The following is an 18480-nucleotide window of genomic DNA, read 5'->3' on the forward strand; positions in this document are numbered from 1 at the left end:
GGTGTGATTGTGTGAGTGTGTGTGGGTGTGAGTGTGTGAGTGTGTGATTGTGTGAGTGTGTGTGTGATTGTGTGAGTGTGAGTGGGTGTGAGTGTGTGATTGTGTGAGTGTGTGTGTGAGAGTTTGTGAGTGTGTGATTGTGTGAGTGTGAGTGGGTGTGAGTGTGTGAGTGTGTGATTGTGTGAGTGTGTGGGTGTGAGTGCGTGAGTGTGTGTGAGTTTGTGAGTGTGTGTTGGTGTGATTGTGTGAGAGTCTGTGAGTGCGTGTGAGTGTGGGGGTGTGTGTGTGTCTGTGTGAGTTTGTGTGTGTGTCCCTTGTGTGAGAGTGTGTGAGTGTGACTGTGTGAGTGTGTCAGTGTGTGTGTAAGAGAGACAGATGGTTCTTTGGGCGTGACTCCTGCCAGTGCAGCTCCAGCATAGTCCCCTGGGCACTCTTGCCTGGGCCCTGGCTGCCCATGTGCAGCAGGCATCAGGGCCTTTCAGCACCCAGGCTGCCCAGGGTTCTCCAGGGCGCCAAAGAGGCTGTGCCCTCCCAGAAGCTGAGGGAGACAAGGTCTCTCTGCTGGCGATGTTGCCCTGCCCTGGCTGTCCAGAGTGGCAGGCAGGGGCTAGGCCTCCTCCTGTGGTCCCTGCCTCCTGAGACTAGAGCTGGAGCCTGTGGGAGCAGAGCCTGGAGACCAGGCCACTGCCAACTCCTCAGGGCAGCCCCTCTGACTTGGCTCCCAGGCCTGCCACCTGCCCCTGCAGCCCTCCAAGGAGGGGTCGTGTCCCTCAGGGGTCTTGCCCGCATTGTGGGCCCAGTCTGCCAAGGTCTGGCTTGCTGTCCCTTTGGCAAGCCCAGACTCGTCTAAACCCTAGCAGTGGATTCGGCTTAGGCTCCCGCTGGGCCCTGCTGTGCCCAGAAGGCACCTGACCTGCAGCAAATGCTGGGAAATGGCCCCACCGCGGCCCCGAGCCTTCCACAGCCACTCCCCAAGGAAGCGGCTTTGTGACCTTCATTGCTGTGCGTGTTTGTATGCACATGTGTTTGTGCGGCATGTTTGTGTTTCCGTGTGCTTGTGTTTGTGTGTTCAAGTGTGCATGTGTGCGTGCGTGTTTGTGTATGCATTTGTGTGCGTGTGCACGTGTGTTTGTGCGTGTGCGTGCATACGTGTGTAAGCCCACGCCTGCTGCCTTCCAACAGCTCCGGGATGCTTCTGGCCCTCAGTCGGGGGTCCTCAGGGCCCTCTTCCCCTCTCCAGGCCAGGGAGCATCACAACCAACCCCGTTCTCACACTACACCCAATCTGTCCCCAAGTTCAGGGGATCTTACTCAAGCAAAGATGGGCTGGAACCTGCAGCCCACCTGTTGTCCACCCTGGGCCTTCCTGTGCCACAGCTGGGGCCCTGAGCACAGTCCTACTTTCCAAGCCACTTGCAAATAAATGTGGGAGATTGGCAGTTTGCAGGGAGAACCTTCTCAGCACAAGTGATCCTCCCACCTCAGTCCCCTGAGTAGCTGGGACCACCGGTGTGTGCCCCCATGCCTAGCTAATTTTTTAGTTTTTTGTTTTTTTAGAGATGGGGTCTCGCTGTGCTGTCCAGGCTGGTCTCGGACTCCTGGCCTCAAGCAGTCTTCCTACCTTGGCCTCCCAAAGTGCTGAGATGACAGCCGTGAGCCACCACGCCCAGCCATTTTCTTTTTTAAGCCCAAATCAGTCTCACCTTGGCTAGTATTATTTAACAGTTTTTACCACACTTGGCGGTGGAGTGAGGCTACGTGATTCATCTTCACACTGTGGTCAGGACCAACTGCTTTGAGGATGGAGCTCACCTTCCACTATGACCCAGAAGCCCTTGCAGGCTGTGACCCTGTCCAGCTCTGGGCTCCTGCCTGGGGGACTTGGCACCCCGTCCAGGCAGAGTGTGTGCTGCCTGCAGGGCACCCCCTGCTGTGTGGACTAAGCACGCAGCCCGCAGGATGCCTTCCTCTGCACTGACCACCTATATCACACTCGTCCCGCTGGCTTGTCCTCCACCCACACTGCATCCCCGAGCTGGGACATGCAGAAGACGGGTGAGATGAAGGTGTATGAAATGAGAGGGAGACAGAGAGGAAAGGAGGCACAGGAGGGATGGGAGGGAGGCAGGAAGAGTCGACAGAGATTCATGGGGGCTGTGCTGGACCCACTGAACACAGAGCCAGTGCCCCAAGACTCACTCACAGATGAATGGGCGGAAGCCCCATCTTTCCACCTCTGCCAGGCCGTGGCGCTGGCTGCCCCTCCTCCCAGCCAGTGAGGGGACTTGCCTGAAGCCTTGACTCCTGGCCCCTGGCCAGTTCCCTTGCACCACGCCTGCCCAACTCAGCAGACATTGCCAGGCCGTGGAGCACATGGCCCAGAATAGTGCTATGATGCTGATGGTGACATTCTACCACTGGGCCACCACACTGCGTGGCAACTCCTATCCCAGGAAGGAGAAACCTGGGAACGCCAGTCCCCCAGTGCCAATCCAGGCTTAAAGACACAGTTATGTGCGAGGAGCCAACACACAGTGCCAGGTTGTGACTCACGCGGGCCCTGCCCACTCTATTGCTGTTGGGAGCCTGGAGCTGCCCAGGGAAGCCCCAGGTTCCGCCACCTGCTCTGAGGCTCTTTGTGCAGGGCCAAAGGAAAGTCACAGGTGGTAGTGTTGCTCTGGAGACTGTCCCCCTCCAAGCTGTCCTTTCCGGGACGACCTGTGTCCCCAGCATGCAGCTGACCTGGATCCTCTCTCTGGAGCCGGTGCCAATGCCTCGCAGCCCGAGCTCGGCTCTCCCGGCGCACAGTGTGACTTGCTAGGGGGCTGGCTGGGGAGCCAAGACCAGGCCAGAGCAAGTGGGTGCACACAGCACCCTGCCCTGGCTCCATGGGGCCCCGTCCCTCCTGTGTTACCCCTTGGGTGCTGGTGGTGCCTCGTTGTGAACCCTAGACTCCATGGAGCTGGGCAGGCCGGGTCCCGCTTAGATTTCCAGGCTCTAGCCTGGTGCCTGCAGTCGGTGTGCTCTTGGCAAATGCTCCACGCTGAGAGGGCAGGTGCCATTCAGGCCTGTTTGGATTCCGGAGCCCCGTCTCGGGACAGCTGGGGCCATGAGTGTCTAGGAGGGAGGGGAAACCGGCTAGCCCAGACCTGAGGATGACGGGGCCCCTCTTCTGAGGGTGAGGAGCCCAAGGGCCAGGAGGGGCATGGAGAAGCCAGGCCGCCACAGGAGCAGCGCACGGAGCCGCGTTGCACAGTGTTTCTTTAATGGAAAGACAGCCACCGACCTCAGAAGCAGCCCCTCCTTGCACTGAACCAGAAGGAAAGGGGAGATCTAGCCGCCAGTGGCGGTGAGGGGGTTCCATGAAAACCGGTGTCTGGGACTCTGGCGGAATGTGAGGCCTCTCCTCTCTTTGGGGCAGAAGGGCCAGGGCCTGACAGGCCTAAGGCTCCCCTCCTTGATGGTGTCATCTGGGAAGGATGCTGGGCCTCCAACTTCCAGCCTCCTCCGGGACTGTACAGGTTTGGGGGCAAGGGCTGGGCAGGGCAGGCTGGGGAGACCGCTGTCCCTGGGGTTTCGTGGGCAGGGGCTGGGTGCAGGCCGGACAGACAGAAAGCAGACCCAGCTCAAGGCAGAAGGCCAGAGGGTGTGGAGAGAAAGGGACAGGCAAAGCCAGGTTTGGAGAGATGGAGGGGACAGGCCACCAAGCTCAGAAGTGAGAAAGGTCTGAGGAAGCACAAGACACACACACACACACACACACACACACACACAGAGAGAGAGAGAGAGAAGAAGGAAGGGGAAAGAGAGAACAGAAAGGAGGACTGGTCGAAGGGCCAGTGGAGCAGGGGTCTGGGAGGGACAGGCCATCAACTTGCAAGGGGGCTGAGGGGAGCTGCGGCAGTGGGGAGAGCTGAAAGGCTGGAAATGCATGAGGAGGAGGAACAGAACATGCGTGTCTGGACAGGTGCAGCAGCCCTGGCAGAATTCACTGTCCCCATTCTTATGGAACACCTCCTGGCTGCTGACCCAGGGACCATTCTCCTAGGACTGGAGCCTTGGACACTTGGGTTTGGGAGTGAATGAGAAAAAAGCTTCATGGGGTGCCTCCGGGGTGGCTGTGGTGGGAGAACAGGGGCAGCTCTGAGGCGGAGGGAGCATGTGATGGGGGCCAGACCTTGAGCCCACCTGCACCCTTGGGAGCCAGGGAGAGGCCGTGATGGGGCGGCGAGCTGGGGTCAGGGACCTGAGGTGGGGGGCTGGGTTGGACGCAGCTGGGTCCTGGCTTAGCTTCCTGGCTCTGCCTCCCCATCAGGATGTCTGGCTGTGTTCCCCAGAGAAAACCCACCGAGGCCCCGCGGTGGCTGCAGCTGTCTCTACTTTTTGTAGTTGCCAAACTGGATGGCCAGGCGGTCAGTGACGCAGCGGAAGGTGGCTGGCTGCACCTCCCAGTAGGGCACGGGGTTGTTGAAGAGGCTGATGCCGTTGTAGTAGGCCCGCTTCACCCCGAAGCCCACGGGACAGAAGTCGTTGACACCCACTTTGGTGATGTTGTTGGAGTGCAGATAGACCACCTGAAGGCAGAGGGGCCGGGTCACTGCAGGCCTCCCTCCCTCCATGCCAAGCCCACTGCCTCCAGGAGGCATTTTGCTGTTACCTCTGCACCCTACTTCAAGGGCCACACCAGAGGCTCCCTGTTGTTGGGAGGAACAAACCAAGGCATGGGCGTGTTCTTTGTGTGGGTGTCAGCCAGGATTAAGGCACTGGATGTGACCAGGGACCAGGATGAGGGTCTCAGGTGGGGCAGGTTGAGGACATGTGGGGGTGGGGCTGGGGTAGGGGTGTGTTTGGTGGTGTGAGGTGAAGGAAAGGTGGCCTGACCCTCGGGGGAGCACCCTCACACTCCATGGGGCATGAGAGGAGAAAGAGCCCTTGGGGGGCGGCCCTCCTCTTTCTTCCAGTCATCAGAGGAGCTCGCCCTCTAGCAGCCCCTCCAACTCTCTGGAGTCACTGTCTTGCCGTCTCGTAGAGGAGCAGAGGAGGGCAGGCAAGGTGCCTGCTGAGTTGGGCTGGGAGCCCAGTGCTAGTGAACATGACAATGGCCACTAGAGGGCGCTCTCGGCCCACCATGGGCATGGCCTGCGTGGTGCTGGCTCACAGCTGGTGCACATGGGGGTGCTCCAAACACATGTGGATGGAGCAGGGCTGGGCAAGACCGAGATCACCCATCTGGTTGGGGGCCAGGCTAGGGATGGAAGCTCCCGACAGAATCCCAGGCAAGACCGTGCTCCCCCTCTTCAGCCTACTTCCTGTCCTGGGCTGTTGCTATCTTGGCACGGATCAGTACACCCCTACACCCACAGTTTCTTGACTCCCTGGACTCTGCCACATCTTTCTGGTGTCCGACCCACCTGGAGACCCTCAGGTCCAAGACCTACCTGGCGCCTTGCTCTGTATCTACCATGGAGCCCCTGCTTCCTGCCTCCTCAGCACCAGCTGGGAGCATCAAGACCGCTCCCTTGCAGATGCTCAGAGTTGGCCGGGAAGGAGGGCAAGGGGCTGAGGGACTGCTTGGGGACATGCACGCCTCCCCCAGCCCAGCCTTAGGGAACCTGGCTATGCACGCCCAGCTCTCACCTGGAGGAGCTTGAGGTCTGGGAGCCCCGAGGGCACCCTGGCCAGCTTGTTGTTGTCCAAGTGGAGCTCCCGGAGGGTTGGCAGGAAGCTCAGGCTCCCGTTCTCGATCATCCGGATCTGGTTGTGGCCCAGGCCCAGCCTGTGAGTGGGAGAATGACAGGGACTCAAAGGCTGGAGAGAAGGATGGTGGGCTGGGCGCGAGGGGCCACACAGCACTGAGGGACTCTGGCATCACCCTCGGGCAGTGCCGGGCTGGCCTCACCTGTACAGCTTGGAGTAGCGGAGCAGGTCCTCCAGTTCGATAGCCTGGATTTTGTTGTGGTCCAGGTGGAGTTCATTCAGGGTCTCAGGGAGGTCTGCCAGGAGAAGAGGGCACGGGGGAGAATGCAGGTGCTGAGGGCAGGGGCCCTAGCTCTGCCCCAGGTGGCGGGAGGGGACTGTTGAGCCTTTCCCTGAGTCGACGAGGCCTATCCAGAGCCCCCACCCTGGCCATCTGTGCCGCTGGGGCTGAGGCAGGCAGGTGCGCAGGAAGCGGGGGCTTCCTACCTTTGGGGATGCCAGTCAGCTTGGCCTCTGAGATGCGCAGGTAGTTGAGCTTCAGACCATCGAAGGCTCCAGGTTCAAAGCCACTGTTCTCCAGTGGGTTTCCGCCCATCTCTAGGTGAGAGACCTCATTAGCCCGGGAGCCTGGTGGTCCCTGCACAGCCCTGGGTCCTGTCATTTCCGGGCTAGTGTGGTGAGCCCTGCTAACTGCCGGCTGCTCCCATCTCCTGAAAGCAGTTCTGCTAATTTACCGGGCTAATTGTAAACTCCTAGCTGTTCAGGACTGCTAGCCCCAGGACTGCTAGCTCCAGGGGCAGCAAGAGGAAAGGGAGGAGTGCCAGAGATGCAGACAGGGCTCCCAGAAGCCACCCCGCCCCTCTGGCCCAGTCTTCTCTTTAGCCATGGTGATCGCCTGCATAGAGGATTTGCCAAGAAATTCATGGATTATCTTTTGACCGTTCTCACCATACTCTTTCTTGAACCGAGCCTCTAAAGGTGTCCCTTGGTCTCCCTTCCCCATGCCCCGAGACAAGGCTCTGGAACGTTCTGGGAGGCTTTCAGCTCACCGATGCAGTTCATGTTCCGGAGCCCACTGAACACGCCCTTGGGCACCTTGCGGATGCGGTTGTCGTGGATGCGGAGCTCCACCAGGGAGCTGGGCAGGTTGGGCGGGATCTCCACCAGGTGGTTCTTGGAGATGTAGAGCTTCTGCAGCTTCCGTAGGGGGCTGAAGGCCTTCTCGTGGATCTTGGAGATCTTGTTGTTCACCAGGACGAGGGCCTGAAGCAGGGCGGAAGGAGGAGGTGAAGGTGCAGACTCCGGCCTGTCCCTCCCTCCTGCCTTGCCGTGCCTCCCCAGTCCACTGGGCCTCGAGGAGGTCAGCCCGTGCTTGTGAGCAGAGTGCGGGGCAGGAGGCAGCACCCAGGCCCAGCCCTGAGCCTCAGCAGTGCCACCACTGCCTTGCCGCTCCAAGCCTCAGTTTCCTCACACATACACTGGCTACAATGAAATCTGTTCTCCTATGTTGCTGGGAGGAATGGGTGTGATGAAACGTTTTCAGTCACGAAGGGAGCCGAGCTGAGTGATCCAGTCCTGCAGCTGCAGTTGCTCAAACCCACATGGGTGAGCTGCAAGCCCGGGAGCTCCCATCACGGCTGGCTCCAGGCTTTACCCTGAAGCCCACGGGTGTCTGAGCTCCTCTCATACCCACATGTCCATGCACATGCACCCACCCGGACCTCTGCCCCCTGCTGTAGGCCTGCTGGTTCCTCCCAGCTCCTTACGTAGAGGTGCTGGAGACCCTTGAAATCATCCTTGCGGAGCTCAGAGATGTCGTTGTTCTGCAGGTCCAGCAGCGTGGTGTCAGGGGAGATCTCTTTGGGCACAGACTTCAGACCTAGGGGCCCCACGACCACCAGCAGCATGAACTTGGAGCCATCCAGCCAACTAGCCCCACCGCAGGGAGGCCCAGGGACACAAGCACGCGACACCGACCGGCCCACGGGGATGCCACCACAAGTGGGCGCAAACTGCACAGCTCACAGCCAGACGGCTGGACCCCTCCTACACTCACATCATGCTCGCCACCAGCCCACAGGACCGGCATGTGCCTCCCTCAGAAGGGGCTCTCAGGCTGCGCCTGTGCCTCCTTGCATGCCCCGCTCCCCATCACTCAAGGACAAACCCAGATCGGAGCACTGAACCACCCGCAGGTGGCAGTGGCAGCCAAAAGGACACATGGCGCTGTAGGTGGGTGTGACAGAGTCCGGGTCCAGGACGCCCGAGGTGTCGGCGCCCGAAGCTTCCTCATCATTCATCATGAACGGCCCATCGTCCAGGGTGAAGTCCCAGAAGCCCCTCTGCTCAAAGGGCAGGGCCTGGCTCAGGGCCAGCAGAGACGTGAGGAGCCACAGGGGCCACATGGCGGATGGGCCTGGGGGAAGAGGCAGAGGGATCCTCAGCACCAGCACCCGCCCGTCTTCCCCATGCCAGGGGCTAGTGTTCCGTGTGTGTGGTGGCACTGCGTTCCCATCCCTCACCAGGGACGGCCAGACCCTGAGGCGGGAGGTGGAGAGGGCGGAGTGTGGGCAGAGGGCTCCAGGCAGGAAGGGAGTGGATGCTGCTGGCAAGGAGGATGCCCCTTCCACTCCACTCCCCTCACCCCTTCCACTATCCCCCCCGCCATCCCGGACAGGACTTGGCTTAATCAGGCGATGAAATGTCTCCTCATTAGCAAGTCTGCAGGCCCCCACACCTCTGAGTCTGCCAGAAGCCTGCTTTAGGGCAGGGGCATCCGTGAGGCTGCGTGGAGGAGGTGGAGGAGGAATCCTAACCGTTGGCCCTCAAGGGCTTTGAAGAATGCACTTTTTGGGACGCCACTGTGGCCTCCTACCCGGGCCAATCCTTCCTTTGAGCTCTGGGCTCAGGGCAGCGTGGATGAAGTTAGTTGAGTTTGGCAACTCTGAGTTGCTTCCTACCTCCTGAGCCCCCCTTCCACCCTGCCCACGCTTCTCAGAGACCCTCTAAGGCCAAGACAGGGAGGCAGGGTGGAGAAAGAGGGGGTGTCCTTTGAGGCCATGAGCAAAGTTGGCTGAGGCAGCGCTGAGTGGAGACCCCAGAGGTGGAGGCCATGGCGCCCCCAACACAGCCCCTGGGCCCTGGCTTCCTCCTCTGGACCACCCCCCCCAGTCCCCCCGCCCTCCACACACTGCCTTGGCTCAAACAGCCCTGGAGCTCCTAGATGTGCTCCCACCCTCCTCCCTGCCCACAGCCTCGGCAGCTCAGGGAGGCCCCCCGGGGGAGCAGGCTGCCGCCAGGGTGGCAGGGCAGGGTCAGGCTTGCCTGAGGCCCCCCAGGCCGAGGCGGCGGGTGGGAGTGGAGGGGAAGCAGCCCTGCCCGAGCCTGCCGCCAGCACCCACCTCTGCTTGCCTCCTTCCTCCTCATCAGACACGGTCTCCCGTCCAGAGGCAGCCGGGAATGTGCCCTACAAGAAGAGGCTGGAGCCCTGCCTCTCCTACCACTCCATCCACCCTGACTGCCTGGCAAAGGTCCAGGTCTCACCCCAGCCTCACCTTCCCCATCTGTTAAGTGGGAATAAACATGCCTGTCCTGCTCGCCACCCAGCCTGGGGTGGCGCTCGGTGCATCTGGAGACGGGGAGCCCAGCTGGGCAGCAAGGGCCTCTGGCAGACCTGAAGCAGTCACACGCCCAGGAGACCCTCACTTAGGGCCAGTACTAGCTGGGGAGGGGCTGTCTGGGGCTCCAGCAGGGCCAGGTGAGCCCCCTAAGCCCAGCTGCTGGTTGCAGGGGTCTAAGGAGGCCGTGGGGAGGTGGGGGCTCTGCCCCCTAGGCCAGCACTCTCTGAGCAGCCCCGCCCTGCCCGATGCTTCCCCAGTTGACCTGGGGGCAGGGTTGGCTGCTGGGGGCTGCCGCTTTGGGGTCCTTGCTGCCAGCGGACCGGGGGCCTGAGGCCACTTCGGGGCCAGGTTGGGTCTGAGCACAAGCACTGTGCCTCCAGTTCCATCAATCCCAGGAGAGGGTTGGGATGGAGGCCGGTCCTGTCACCCCCTTGCAGCTCCTCGGGTGCTCCAGGGAGCATCTGCTGGCAGGCGTCCCCTCTGCACTGGCCTCCCCTCTGGAAGCCGCCCATGCCCCCTCCCACACCCGTGGGCAGAGGGGCCTGTGGTGAGGCTGTGGCTATAGCGGCTGCCAGGCCAGTGGAGTGGCCTTTCCGCAGCTGGCCCCAGAGTCCTCCTGAGCCCATAGGCCCCGGGCCATACTGCAAAGTGGGAGTCAGAGCCCAAGGCTTAGCTCAGCTTCCCCCTCATGTGGAGCCGGACTTTATGCTGACCCCTGGGGTCACCAGGAGGCCCCTGCTGGGGCAGCACCCAGCCTCCCTCATTCTTTTGAGCCTCGAGACCCCAATTGCAACCCAGGGCCTGCCAGCCCCAGGCCGGTCCGGCAGGACCTAGGGGAGCCCCCGGGAGGGTCTTGGCCCCCAAGTAGGGAGAAGGCTCAACACTCACCTACCTGGATGGCGTTTCCCTTCCTCCGGGACAGGGCAGGGCAGGGCCTCTGATGCCTGCTGCCACTGCGGGACCCTGTCCCAGTGCCACTGGACACCCGAGGGCAGGAGGAAGAGGAGGAGGAGCAGCAGCAGCAGTGGGAGAGAACAGGAAGGGCAGGATGGAAGCAGGAGAGCAAGATGGACTCAGGTAGGGAGGAGACTGCCCTGCCCCTCCCTACCGATGCCCCTGCCAAAGCCGCTACCTCCCAGGGAGAGTGAGTCAGGGCTGCAACGCCCCACCAGAGCCCTGGGAAGCTCCAGGGTGGGCAGTCCACCTGGGCAGGTGGGGTTGGGGTGGTCTGGCTGGGCCTAGGGAAGGCTGTGGGGAGGGGCTGGGGAAGGCTGAGGGCACAGAGGACCATCTGACCATGGCCAGCTTGGAGCCCCCAGGACCCACGCATTGGCCTGGAGGAGGACTCTACAGGGACTCCGGGCCCGGGGCCAGGGGTCTCCGCAGGAGCTGGGACTTCCCTGCAGGCACTCCTGTTAGGGAATTGGGCCCTCCACCAAGGGAGGGGCACAGGCGCAGGGCAGTCAGTCACGGCAAGACTGGTCATCGGGCTCTCAGGTGGGTTCCCGGGACCAGCCGTGGGGCGACGAGGACTCTGAAGGCAGGCTGCCTGGTATAGGAGGATGTCTGGGGGGGTCTCCAAGAGACTGAAAAAGGGGCAAGGGGAAGAGGTTCCCTCGGAGTGGGGAGGGAGGCTGAGGGCTGGGAGGCCCATACACTCGGGCCCCGTGACACAGGCAGAAGGACAAGGTTTGGCTGGCTTTCTGTGGCTCATGGCTGTGCCCAAGCAGTGGGCAGGCTGGAGGAGTGGGGGCCGGGCAGGCTTCCCGGCACAGCCCTCGTTTCCCCTCAAAGAACTGGCACAAAACTGAGACCTCTCCCGAGGAAGGGACAGGCTCTGTGTCTGAGCCCACAGGAGGCGGCAAGGGGCCCATGAAGCCAGAGGGAGCCAGGGGAGCCTGGGGGGAAGGATCCCCTGGAGCTGGCACGATGAATATCCCCATTTTATGGACACAAAAGCTAAGGCCGAGGGAGAGGCTCTCATTTCCCCCAAATCACTCAGCCTGACTTGGAATTCAGCTTTGGCGCTTCTAGGCCCTGAGCTCTCAGCTGTGCTCCTCAGCCACAGGGGCTCCAGCCATGTCTCCGGGCCTGTGAGAGCCTGAATGCCCGAGACTGGGGGTGGCAGTTTGGGAGGTTCTGGAGATCGATAGGCTCAGCTGTCCTCCCAAAGCCTGGCCCCTGCCTTCTCCCCACCACCTCACACCGAGCCCCTCCCTCCTGCCAGAATATGCACACACACGTATGCACATACACACACAAACATACACACGGATGCACACATACACATACACACTCGTATACACACACACGTGAACACACACATGCACACACCTACACAAAACACACATGTACACACACCCACACACATCCACATACAGGCACACATCCACACACATACATGCACAGACACATGCACACTCCTATACATACACGTACACACACATATACATGCACAAACCTAGACACACACATGCATACCCATGTATACACATTCACGTACACATATGTATACATATATAAACACACATACACAGACGCACACATACACACACACTCATGCACACACCTATACACATACATGCACATGTACACACACATGCACATATACACATATGCACACATAACACTTATACACACTTACATGCATACATGCACACGTACACACATGCACACATACACCCGTATACACATACACATATGTAAACACATACATGCACACATCTATACACACATGTATACACATTCACATATACATATGTATACATACACACATACATACACATATATCCACACAGAGATAAGGCAGGTGAGGCCCCCAGCCCAGGAAGCAGGAATACCCCATAGTCAGATCCTGAGAGACCCACAGCAAGTCCCTCCAGTCCTCAACTCTCCACCACCACAACTGAGGCCTCTGGGCCTCAGTTTCCCTTCATTGGCCTCCCTGGATGTGTCCTCAGGGACTTCAGGGAGGGTTTCAAGCCCCATCAAAGTGTGCCCTGAGCTCCCTGGATGCCACCTCTTTAGAGCAAAGGACAGGAGCGGCAATGGCATGAGCCCCAGGTTGGGCGACCGCAGGTGTGAGGGAGGGAGGAGGCTGGGCTTCCTGGAGCCTCCGCCACCACCCCAATAGGGCCCTCCTTGTCTGCCCCTCTGAAAGCCAGCGCAGTCCTCTGCACTGGATTGCTCGAGGTCACAGCCAAACAAGATGCGTTGGCAGCCTCTGAGAGCATGGAGGGTCCGTGCCAGGCATTCAGGCCAGGCCAAGGGCGGCGGGAGCAGGGCTTGAGCTCTGGCGGGCCCGGGGAGCTCGCCTGCAGACGGTGTGGCTCACAGCTGCCAAGTGGCAGACGCCACACACTGTCTCCGCAGCCTCAGCCCTGGGCGTCTGCCCCCCGAGCAACCCAACCTGAACTCTGACACACGTGCCATCTTGCACGCAGCCCTGCAGGGTCCCCGGGACTGTGCCCTTCCTCCCTCCCCTCTGGCCGCCAAAGCCTTTTGGGCCCAGTTTCAATCAGCAGCCAGTTGCTTGTGCCCCGGCTGACACCTGGCCTGCCCCCTGCCACTCTCCCAGGCCCCGGTCCACCAGTCCCTCCCCACTGATGGCTCCAGCCTGCACTTGGGCATCAACCAGAGAGGGGATGTGTAACCTCCATGGCCTTGCCAAAGCCTGCTGTGTGCGTTCATCTGTGGGAATGGCTGCCTGAGGGGCTGGGGGCTGGAGTGGGGAGGGGCGGGCCTTGTGCACCCCGGCCACATTCCAAGCCCCTGCCATTGCCCCAGCATGCCCTTCAGGCAGCCACGCTTGGGCGTCTACTCCCCTTGCAGCCACGTGTGGAGGGGCTGGGAAACCCCGGCTCATCTGCTGCTCAAATCCTTTCCAGACGCTTTCTGGCAGGGTGGGGACAAGGGTGGAGTTCTCCCTTGATGCGCCCAGCCACTTCCCACATCTCTGTGCCAGCCCTTTGCAACCTGTGGTGCCCATGTCGAGGTCCAGCCTGTCCCCACAGTCGGCGGAGTGCAGGACCCAGCCCTTCCTGCTGTGCGCTCCTGGTCCTCTGCATGCGGACTACTGCTGCCCGCCCACCTCCCCCCATTCCCTGAAGAGATTCTGGGCCTCCTGCTAGAGTCTCCAACGGAAAGGGAGGATGCTGTCATCTCTCAGAGGCAGAGCAGGGGACTCATGTGATTTCTTTACTTAGCCCCCTGCCATCCCCCGTTGACTCTAAGAAGGAAGTGATACTCTTAAGACTTGATGAAGGGGTAAACTGAGGCTCAGGGAGTTGGCCCCAAACTCTTGCCCAAGGCCACACAGTGAGGAAACAGCAGAGCTGGGACTGCACACACTTTCTGTCCGTCTGTGTCCTTGCCCACTGCAGACAGGGCCACAGGCCCCAAAGCTGGCAGGCCTCACACTCTCGGGGCTGTGCAGGGAGCTCCCCTGGAAGCATGGCCCTTCTCTCTGGATGCCACCATCAGTAGCTCCCCAAGGCCCACAGATCCAGAAGCCCCTCCTCAGTCCCGACACAGCCAGCAGGGCAGCCCCCACCCAGCCTCTCACCTCTGCCTCTGTCGGCAGGGGCGTCTCCTGGAAAAGCCATCTTCTCCCCAGGCGAGCACTTCAGGGCCCCAGGGAAGATGCTCCCGGCCTGCTCCCCAGACCCTGGGGCCCTGCCTCCCTCCCTCCCTGGTACAGGCCCACCAAGGCCAGGAGGGGAGAGGAAGGTTTCCTGCAGCCCCTCCCTGCCGCAACCCGCCCTCTGCCGGGGGCTCAGGCTGGGCTGGGATTAGCCTCCTTCAGCCAGCCAGGGCGGCGCACAGCCTGCTTAGCCTCAGGCTCCTAGGGCTGCTGGGCTCCCATGGGTGTGTGTATCCTTGCATGAGGGCAGCCTCCAAGACCCATGGGATGGCAGTCAAGGCCAAGCAGGGACTCAGACTTCCAGAGGCTAGAAGTCACACTGGCTTCCCAGATTTCCCCTGTCTCCATGGACAGGGCTGCCTTCTAATCTTGTGGCCACCCAGGTCTGCCCACTATGCTCCCCTTGGCCCATTTGAACACCTCAGGGACCAAAGAGGACTGGGATGCCCAGCAGAGGCAGCTTCAAGAGGCCCACAGAGTCTGTTGGGTCCCTGGTCTTCCAGCTCATCTCAGGCCAGTGTTTCAGTGGAGCTCAGGCTTAAGATGCAGTGGACCGGGAGAGTTGCATGCGAGAAGGCTGGCTAGAGCCCCAGGCCCCTAAGCCTCAGAAGTAAGCCCCATGGGAATGGGCAGCACCTTCACCAGGTCTGCCAGGGAGCCGGGACCTGACCCTGCCCTCCGGCTGGCTGGGATCGGAGCTGCACAGGTGGGAAGCTGGGGGGGGGGAGGGTTCTGCAGTCCTTGGAAGAGCCAAGGCTGGCGGCCCCTCCATAGCCACCCCAGAGCCCCAGAGGCTGTTCTGACGCAGAGCCATGATGGGGCGGGGGAAGAAGACAAACGGCAGAGGAGGCAGCTGGGGTGGTTTCCGGGAGTCTAGAGTCCCAGAAGGGGCTTCTGGCTGTGGGCTCCAGGTCGGGGAGGGGACCTGGGGAAGGAGGAATGAAGCACAGCCCCCACCCCTCCAGAGGAGGTGGCCCCAGGCCTTCCCCAGGGAACCCTGGGAAGCTGGTTCTTTCTGGAAGGCTGGAGAAGGGCCTGGCCATGGGTCCTGGAGGCCACTTAGGCCAGGCAGGCCTCAGGCCAGGAGGACTGAGCCACGCGCCCTCCCCACAGCGCAGCCCCTCTGCATGTCCCCCCGAACTGGTCCCTGTAAGGCTTGCAGAAAGGGCTCTGAGCGGCCGAGCTGTGACCATGGCTCTCCCAGCCCAGCATCTGAGCAGAAGAGGACAGGTGCTGGGGCACTGACCGCCCCAGGCCCCAGCCGGCAGGATCCCAGGTTGGGCTGCCTTCTGAGGGAGCCGGTGCCCACCCAGCGGCCTGCAGCCCAAGGCAGGGTGGCCTGGGAAAGCCACCATCACCCCCAGCCCCTCGGTGTGAGCAAGACCCCCAGCTGGTGTGTCCCCACCCACCAGTGCGGTTCCCAGGCCTGTCGGGGGCTTGGTGGTGGGCCTGGACGCTAGGGGGGCAACGTGGGGCAGGGACCAAGCTCTCCCGCCCACAGATGAGTGGGAGGAGGTCGTGGTGGGCATGGGAAGACCTTTCCAACAATCAGGGGTGTTGGGGGGTGAGCAAGGCAGGGGAGGGGCCCTGGCAGGTGGGGCTCCAGGGGCCCCAGGGCTGGGGCTAGGCCTGCGGGTGGGGTGTGTGCGGGGGATTCTGGCTGGAGATGTTGGGGGGTGGGCCCGGGAAGCACGGGAGACAACAGAGCGGGAGGTCCCCATCCCACCTCTATACAGGGCGGCAAGGATTCAGAAGCCCTTGCTGAAGGCTCTGAGTGCTAACTGTCAAGTGTGAACTCATTCCAAACCCCTCCTCTGGGTACTTGGCGCTGTCACTGAAAGGGATACGCTATAGCTTTGTTTGAGTGACTCTGGAATGTTGCTAAAGACAGGAAACTCATTCTTGCCTTGGAAACACTCCCCTTCCTTTCCCAGACTCCCCATCTATGCGGTGGTAGGGTTAATGCCCACTGCCACCTGGGTCCTTGGGGCTTGAAGGTGGGCCAGGGAGGCCAGGGCTGCCACCCACAGCTGGCCAGCTTGCCGTGGGAGCCCTCTGCGCTCCTGCGCTCAAAGACTCACTATGCTGGCCCACAGTGGCCATACACGGGCATGTTCCGCACCAAGACACCCCTGCACATATACCAGCTCTCCTGGGGTGCGGCTGGCACAGGCAGCTGGGTGTCACCAGGAGGTGCTCACCTGCACCCCTGGGAGCTGGTCCCCGGGAGCCTTTCTGGCACAGGGGCGGGGGTGCTGAGCATCTCCAGCTTGTCTCAGTTCCAATTAGTCGCTATGGGGCAGAGAGCTGGCAGGACAGGGAGGGGCGAGGGCACAGAAACAGGAGCCCCTGAGGATGGGACCTGAGCAGTCTGGCGGCCAGGACAGCAGAAGAGAGACCTGCCTACCAAGACAGACCACTGGAGACTGATGTGTCCTGTGCCCTGCAGGTCCCTCGGTCCCCTGCTCTGCTCAGCAGGCGCTCAGGCACCCAGCCCAGCCCACGAGGCAGTGAGGGGGCGCTCCCCTCCCTGGGCCTTCCAGAGCACTCCCTCTCCTGGGTCCCTTGGCAGGCCCTTCTGGGACCCCAAGCCGGGTCCGCCCTGGGGAACATGGCACAGTTGCCTGATTTTCTCTCCTTCCCTTCCCCATCCATTCTGAGTCCCAGTCCAAGGGGGTCCTGGAAAACAGACAGGGCTGAGTCACCCAGGCAGCCCCAGTCAGGGCCCTTGCAGCCAGGGCTCCCAGGACCCATACTTCTCACAGAGGAAGTACAGGCAGGGCATTAACCTGGGGGTGAGTGAGGAATATCTGGGCAGGGTGCCTGGGGCACGCCTGGGAAACCAAGTCTCTCAGCCCATGCTAAGGACTGGCCTCAGGCAGTGCAGCGGAGGACTGCTCCTGGGTGCTGAGCTCAGTGGGTGCTGGGCAGTCCTCCCTGACCCGACGCAACCCGGGCCAGGTGCCAAGCCCTGGAGCAAGGAGGCGCCTGGGCAGAGCAAGGCTGACGGAGTGGAGCATGCGCCTGGGACTTGCAATGATGAAACACGGCCGTTGGCAAAGCTGGGGTGCCAGTCACCCAGCCACGCTCTAGGGTGGCAACCAAGAAGACGGACCCCAAGTGGGAGGCAGAGAGACAAGAGCTGGATGAAGCAGAGCAAGGTCAGAAGGGAGACGGAGAAGAAGGGGTGAGGGAAAGGTGCCTGGAAGGTGGTGAGATGAGGCAGAAGCCTGACAGGGACCAAGGGGACCGCAGGGTGGCGATGAAGGGGCATGGATCAGCAGCGTACAGAGAGCACTGGGGAAACCTGCGGACACCCTCGGGGCACTGGGGACAGCAGGACCAGGGCTTGGGATAGCGGAGGCAGCAGAGCCAGAGGCATCTCTGGGTTGCTGAGGGGGCAGCTTGAGGCCAGCAAGGGGACAGTGCGGACAGCGCAGGGCGGGAGTGGGCCTGGCTCAGGAGCCCTACCTGGAGAGGGGAGGCACCAGGCTCAGGCTGGCTAGTTGGCGGGCTGGGGTGGTGGGCCGTCCGCACGTCTGTCTGTCCGGTCTGTCCGGTGGACCGAAAGCAGCTACTCACTCCTGGGCAGTTTGTGGAGAGAGGGAGACAGAGGCGGCGGGAGGGAGGCTAAAGGCTGGGCAGGCGGGCCGACGGGGAGGGGACGGCGGGCAGAGGGCGGGGAGGGAGGAAAAAAGGGAGGGGGCTGGTGGGGCGGAGAGGGCGGGGGGGCAGGAGGGGGCAGGCTTCCAGGCCCCCCTGGCAGCTTCAAAGGGAGCAATTTTCTTGTAGACGGCTGGACTAGCTGAGCCCCCGCCCCCTCGCCCCCACCACCTCCCCATCCTCCTTCCCCCGCCTGGGGCAGACAGCAAAGGAACCGACACAGTCACACTCGCTCCAACAAGGACCCAGAGAGTCAAACTTTCCACTGCCCAGATGGGGACACTGAGGTGCTGGCTGGCATCTCGCCAGGTAGAGGAAAGCGAGATGGAAGAAAGACGAGGGGGAGGCGGCCTTGGGCTGCTAGGCCCGTGAGTGGCCCCTGGAATTTGGTCCTGAGCCTGCTGGGAACCTGCTTGGGCCTAAGCAAGGAGGTGGTTTCTCCAGGATCAGAGAGGTAGCTGTTGTGGATTTCCGAAAGGACTTCATGTAGGCTCCTGGCCCCCGTACCCTCCCTTCCACCCCAGGCTTTCTTCCCTTAAAAACAGGACCCAATCCGTCTGGTGGTGGCAGGACGGGGCAAGGGGCTCCCCAGCTTGCCTGCCGTGAGCTGATTCAGAGACGAAGGATCCAGCGAGTCAGTCTTCTTGCTTAATCCCTGCAGGTCCCCACGGAGAACCACTCTGTGGGTGGCCGCTTCCTCTGGGCTCAACCCTGTGCCTGTCACTTATGGGGGATAACCAGGTTACCCCACCAAGTCTCGGCCACTTCCTGAGGGCCCAAATGAGTCCAGCTCCTCCAGTGTCTAGAGCCCAGGTCCTTAGTACGACACTGCCCCCTTGTCCCATAGTGTCCCCTTCT

At 61.6% G+C, this 18480-nt stretch overlaps 1 protein-coding gene across 1 annotated transcript; it reads right to left on the reverse strand.

Moving 5' to 3' along the window:
* Positions 1–3880: 3880 nt before the first annotated feature.
* Positions 3881–17564, reverse strand: BGN (biglycan). Its single transcript, XM_023202100.1, has 8 exons — positions 17431–17564; positions 7865–8113; positions 7464–7576; positions 6747–6960; positions 6184–6294; positions 5900–5993; positions 5638–5776; positions 3881–4574 (listed from the first exon to the last, which is right to left on the reverse strand). Exons 2-8 carry the CDS (start codon positions 8100–8102, stop codon positions 4377–4379), a joined length of 1107 nt encoding a protein of 368 aa, XP_023057868.1. The 5' UTR covers positions 8103–8113; positions 17431–17564; the 3' UTR covers positions 3881–4376.
* Between the last annotated feature and the right edge of the window lie 916 nt (positions 17565–18480).

This window comes from Piliocolobus tephrosceles, chromosome 12 (assembly GCF_002776525.5).
Source record: "Piliocolobus tephrosceles isolate RC106 chromosome 12, ASM277652v3, whole genome shotgun sequence".
Taxonomy (NCBI): Eukaryota; Metazoa; Chordata; class Mammalia; order Primates; family Cercopithecidae; genus Piliocolobus; species Piliocolobus tephrosceles.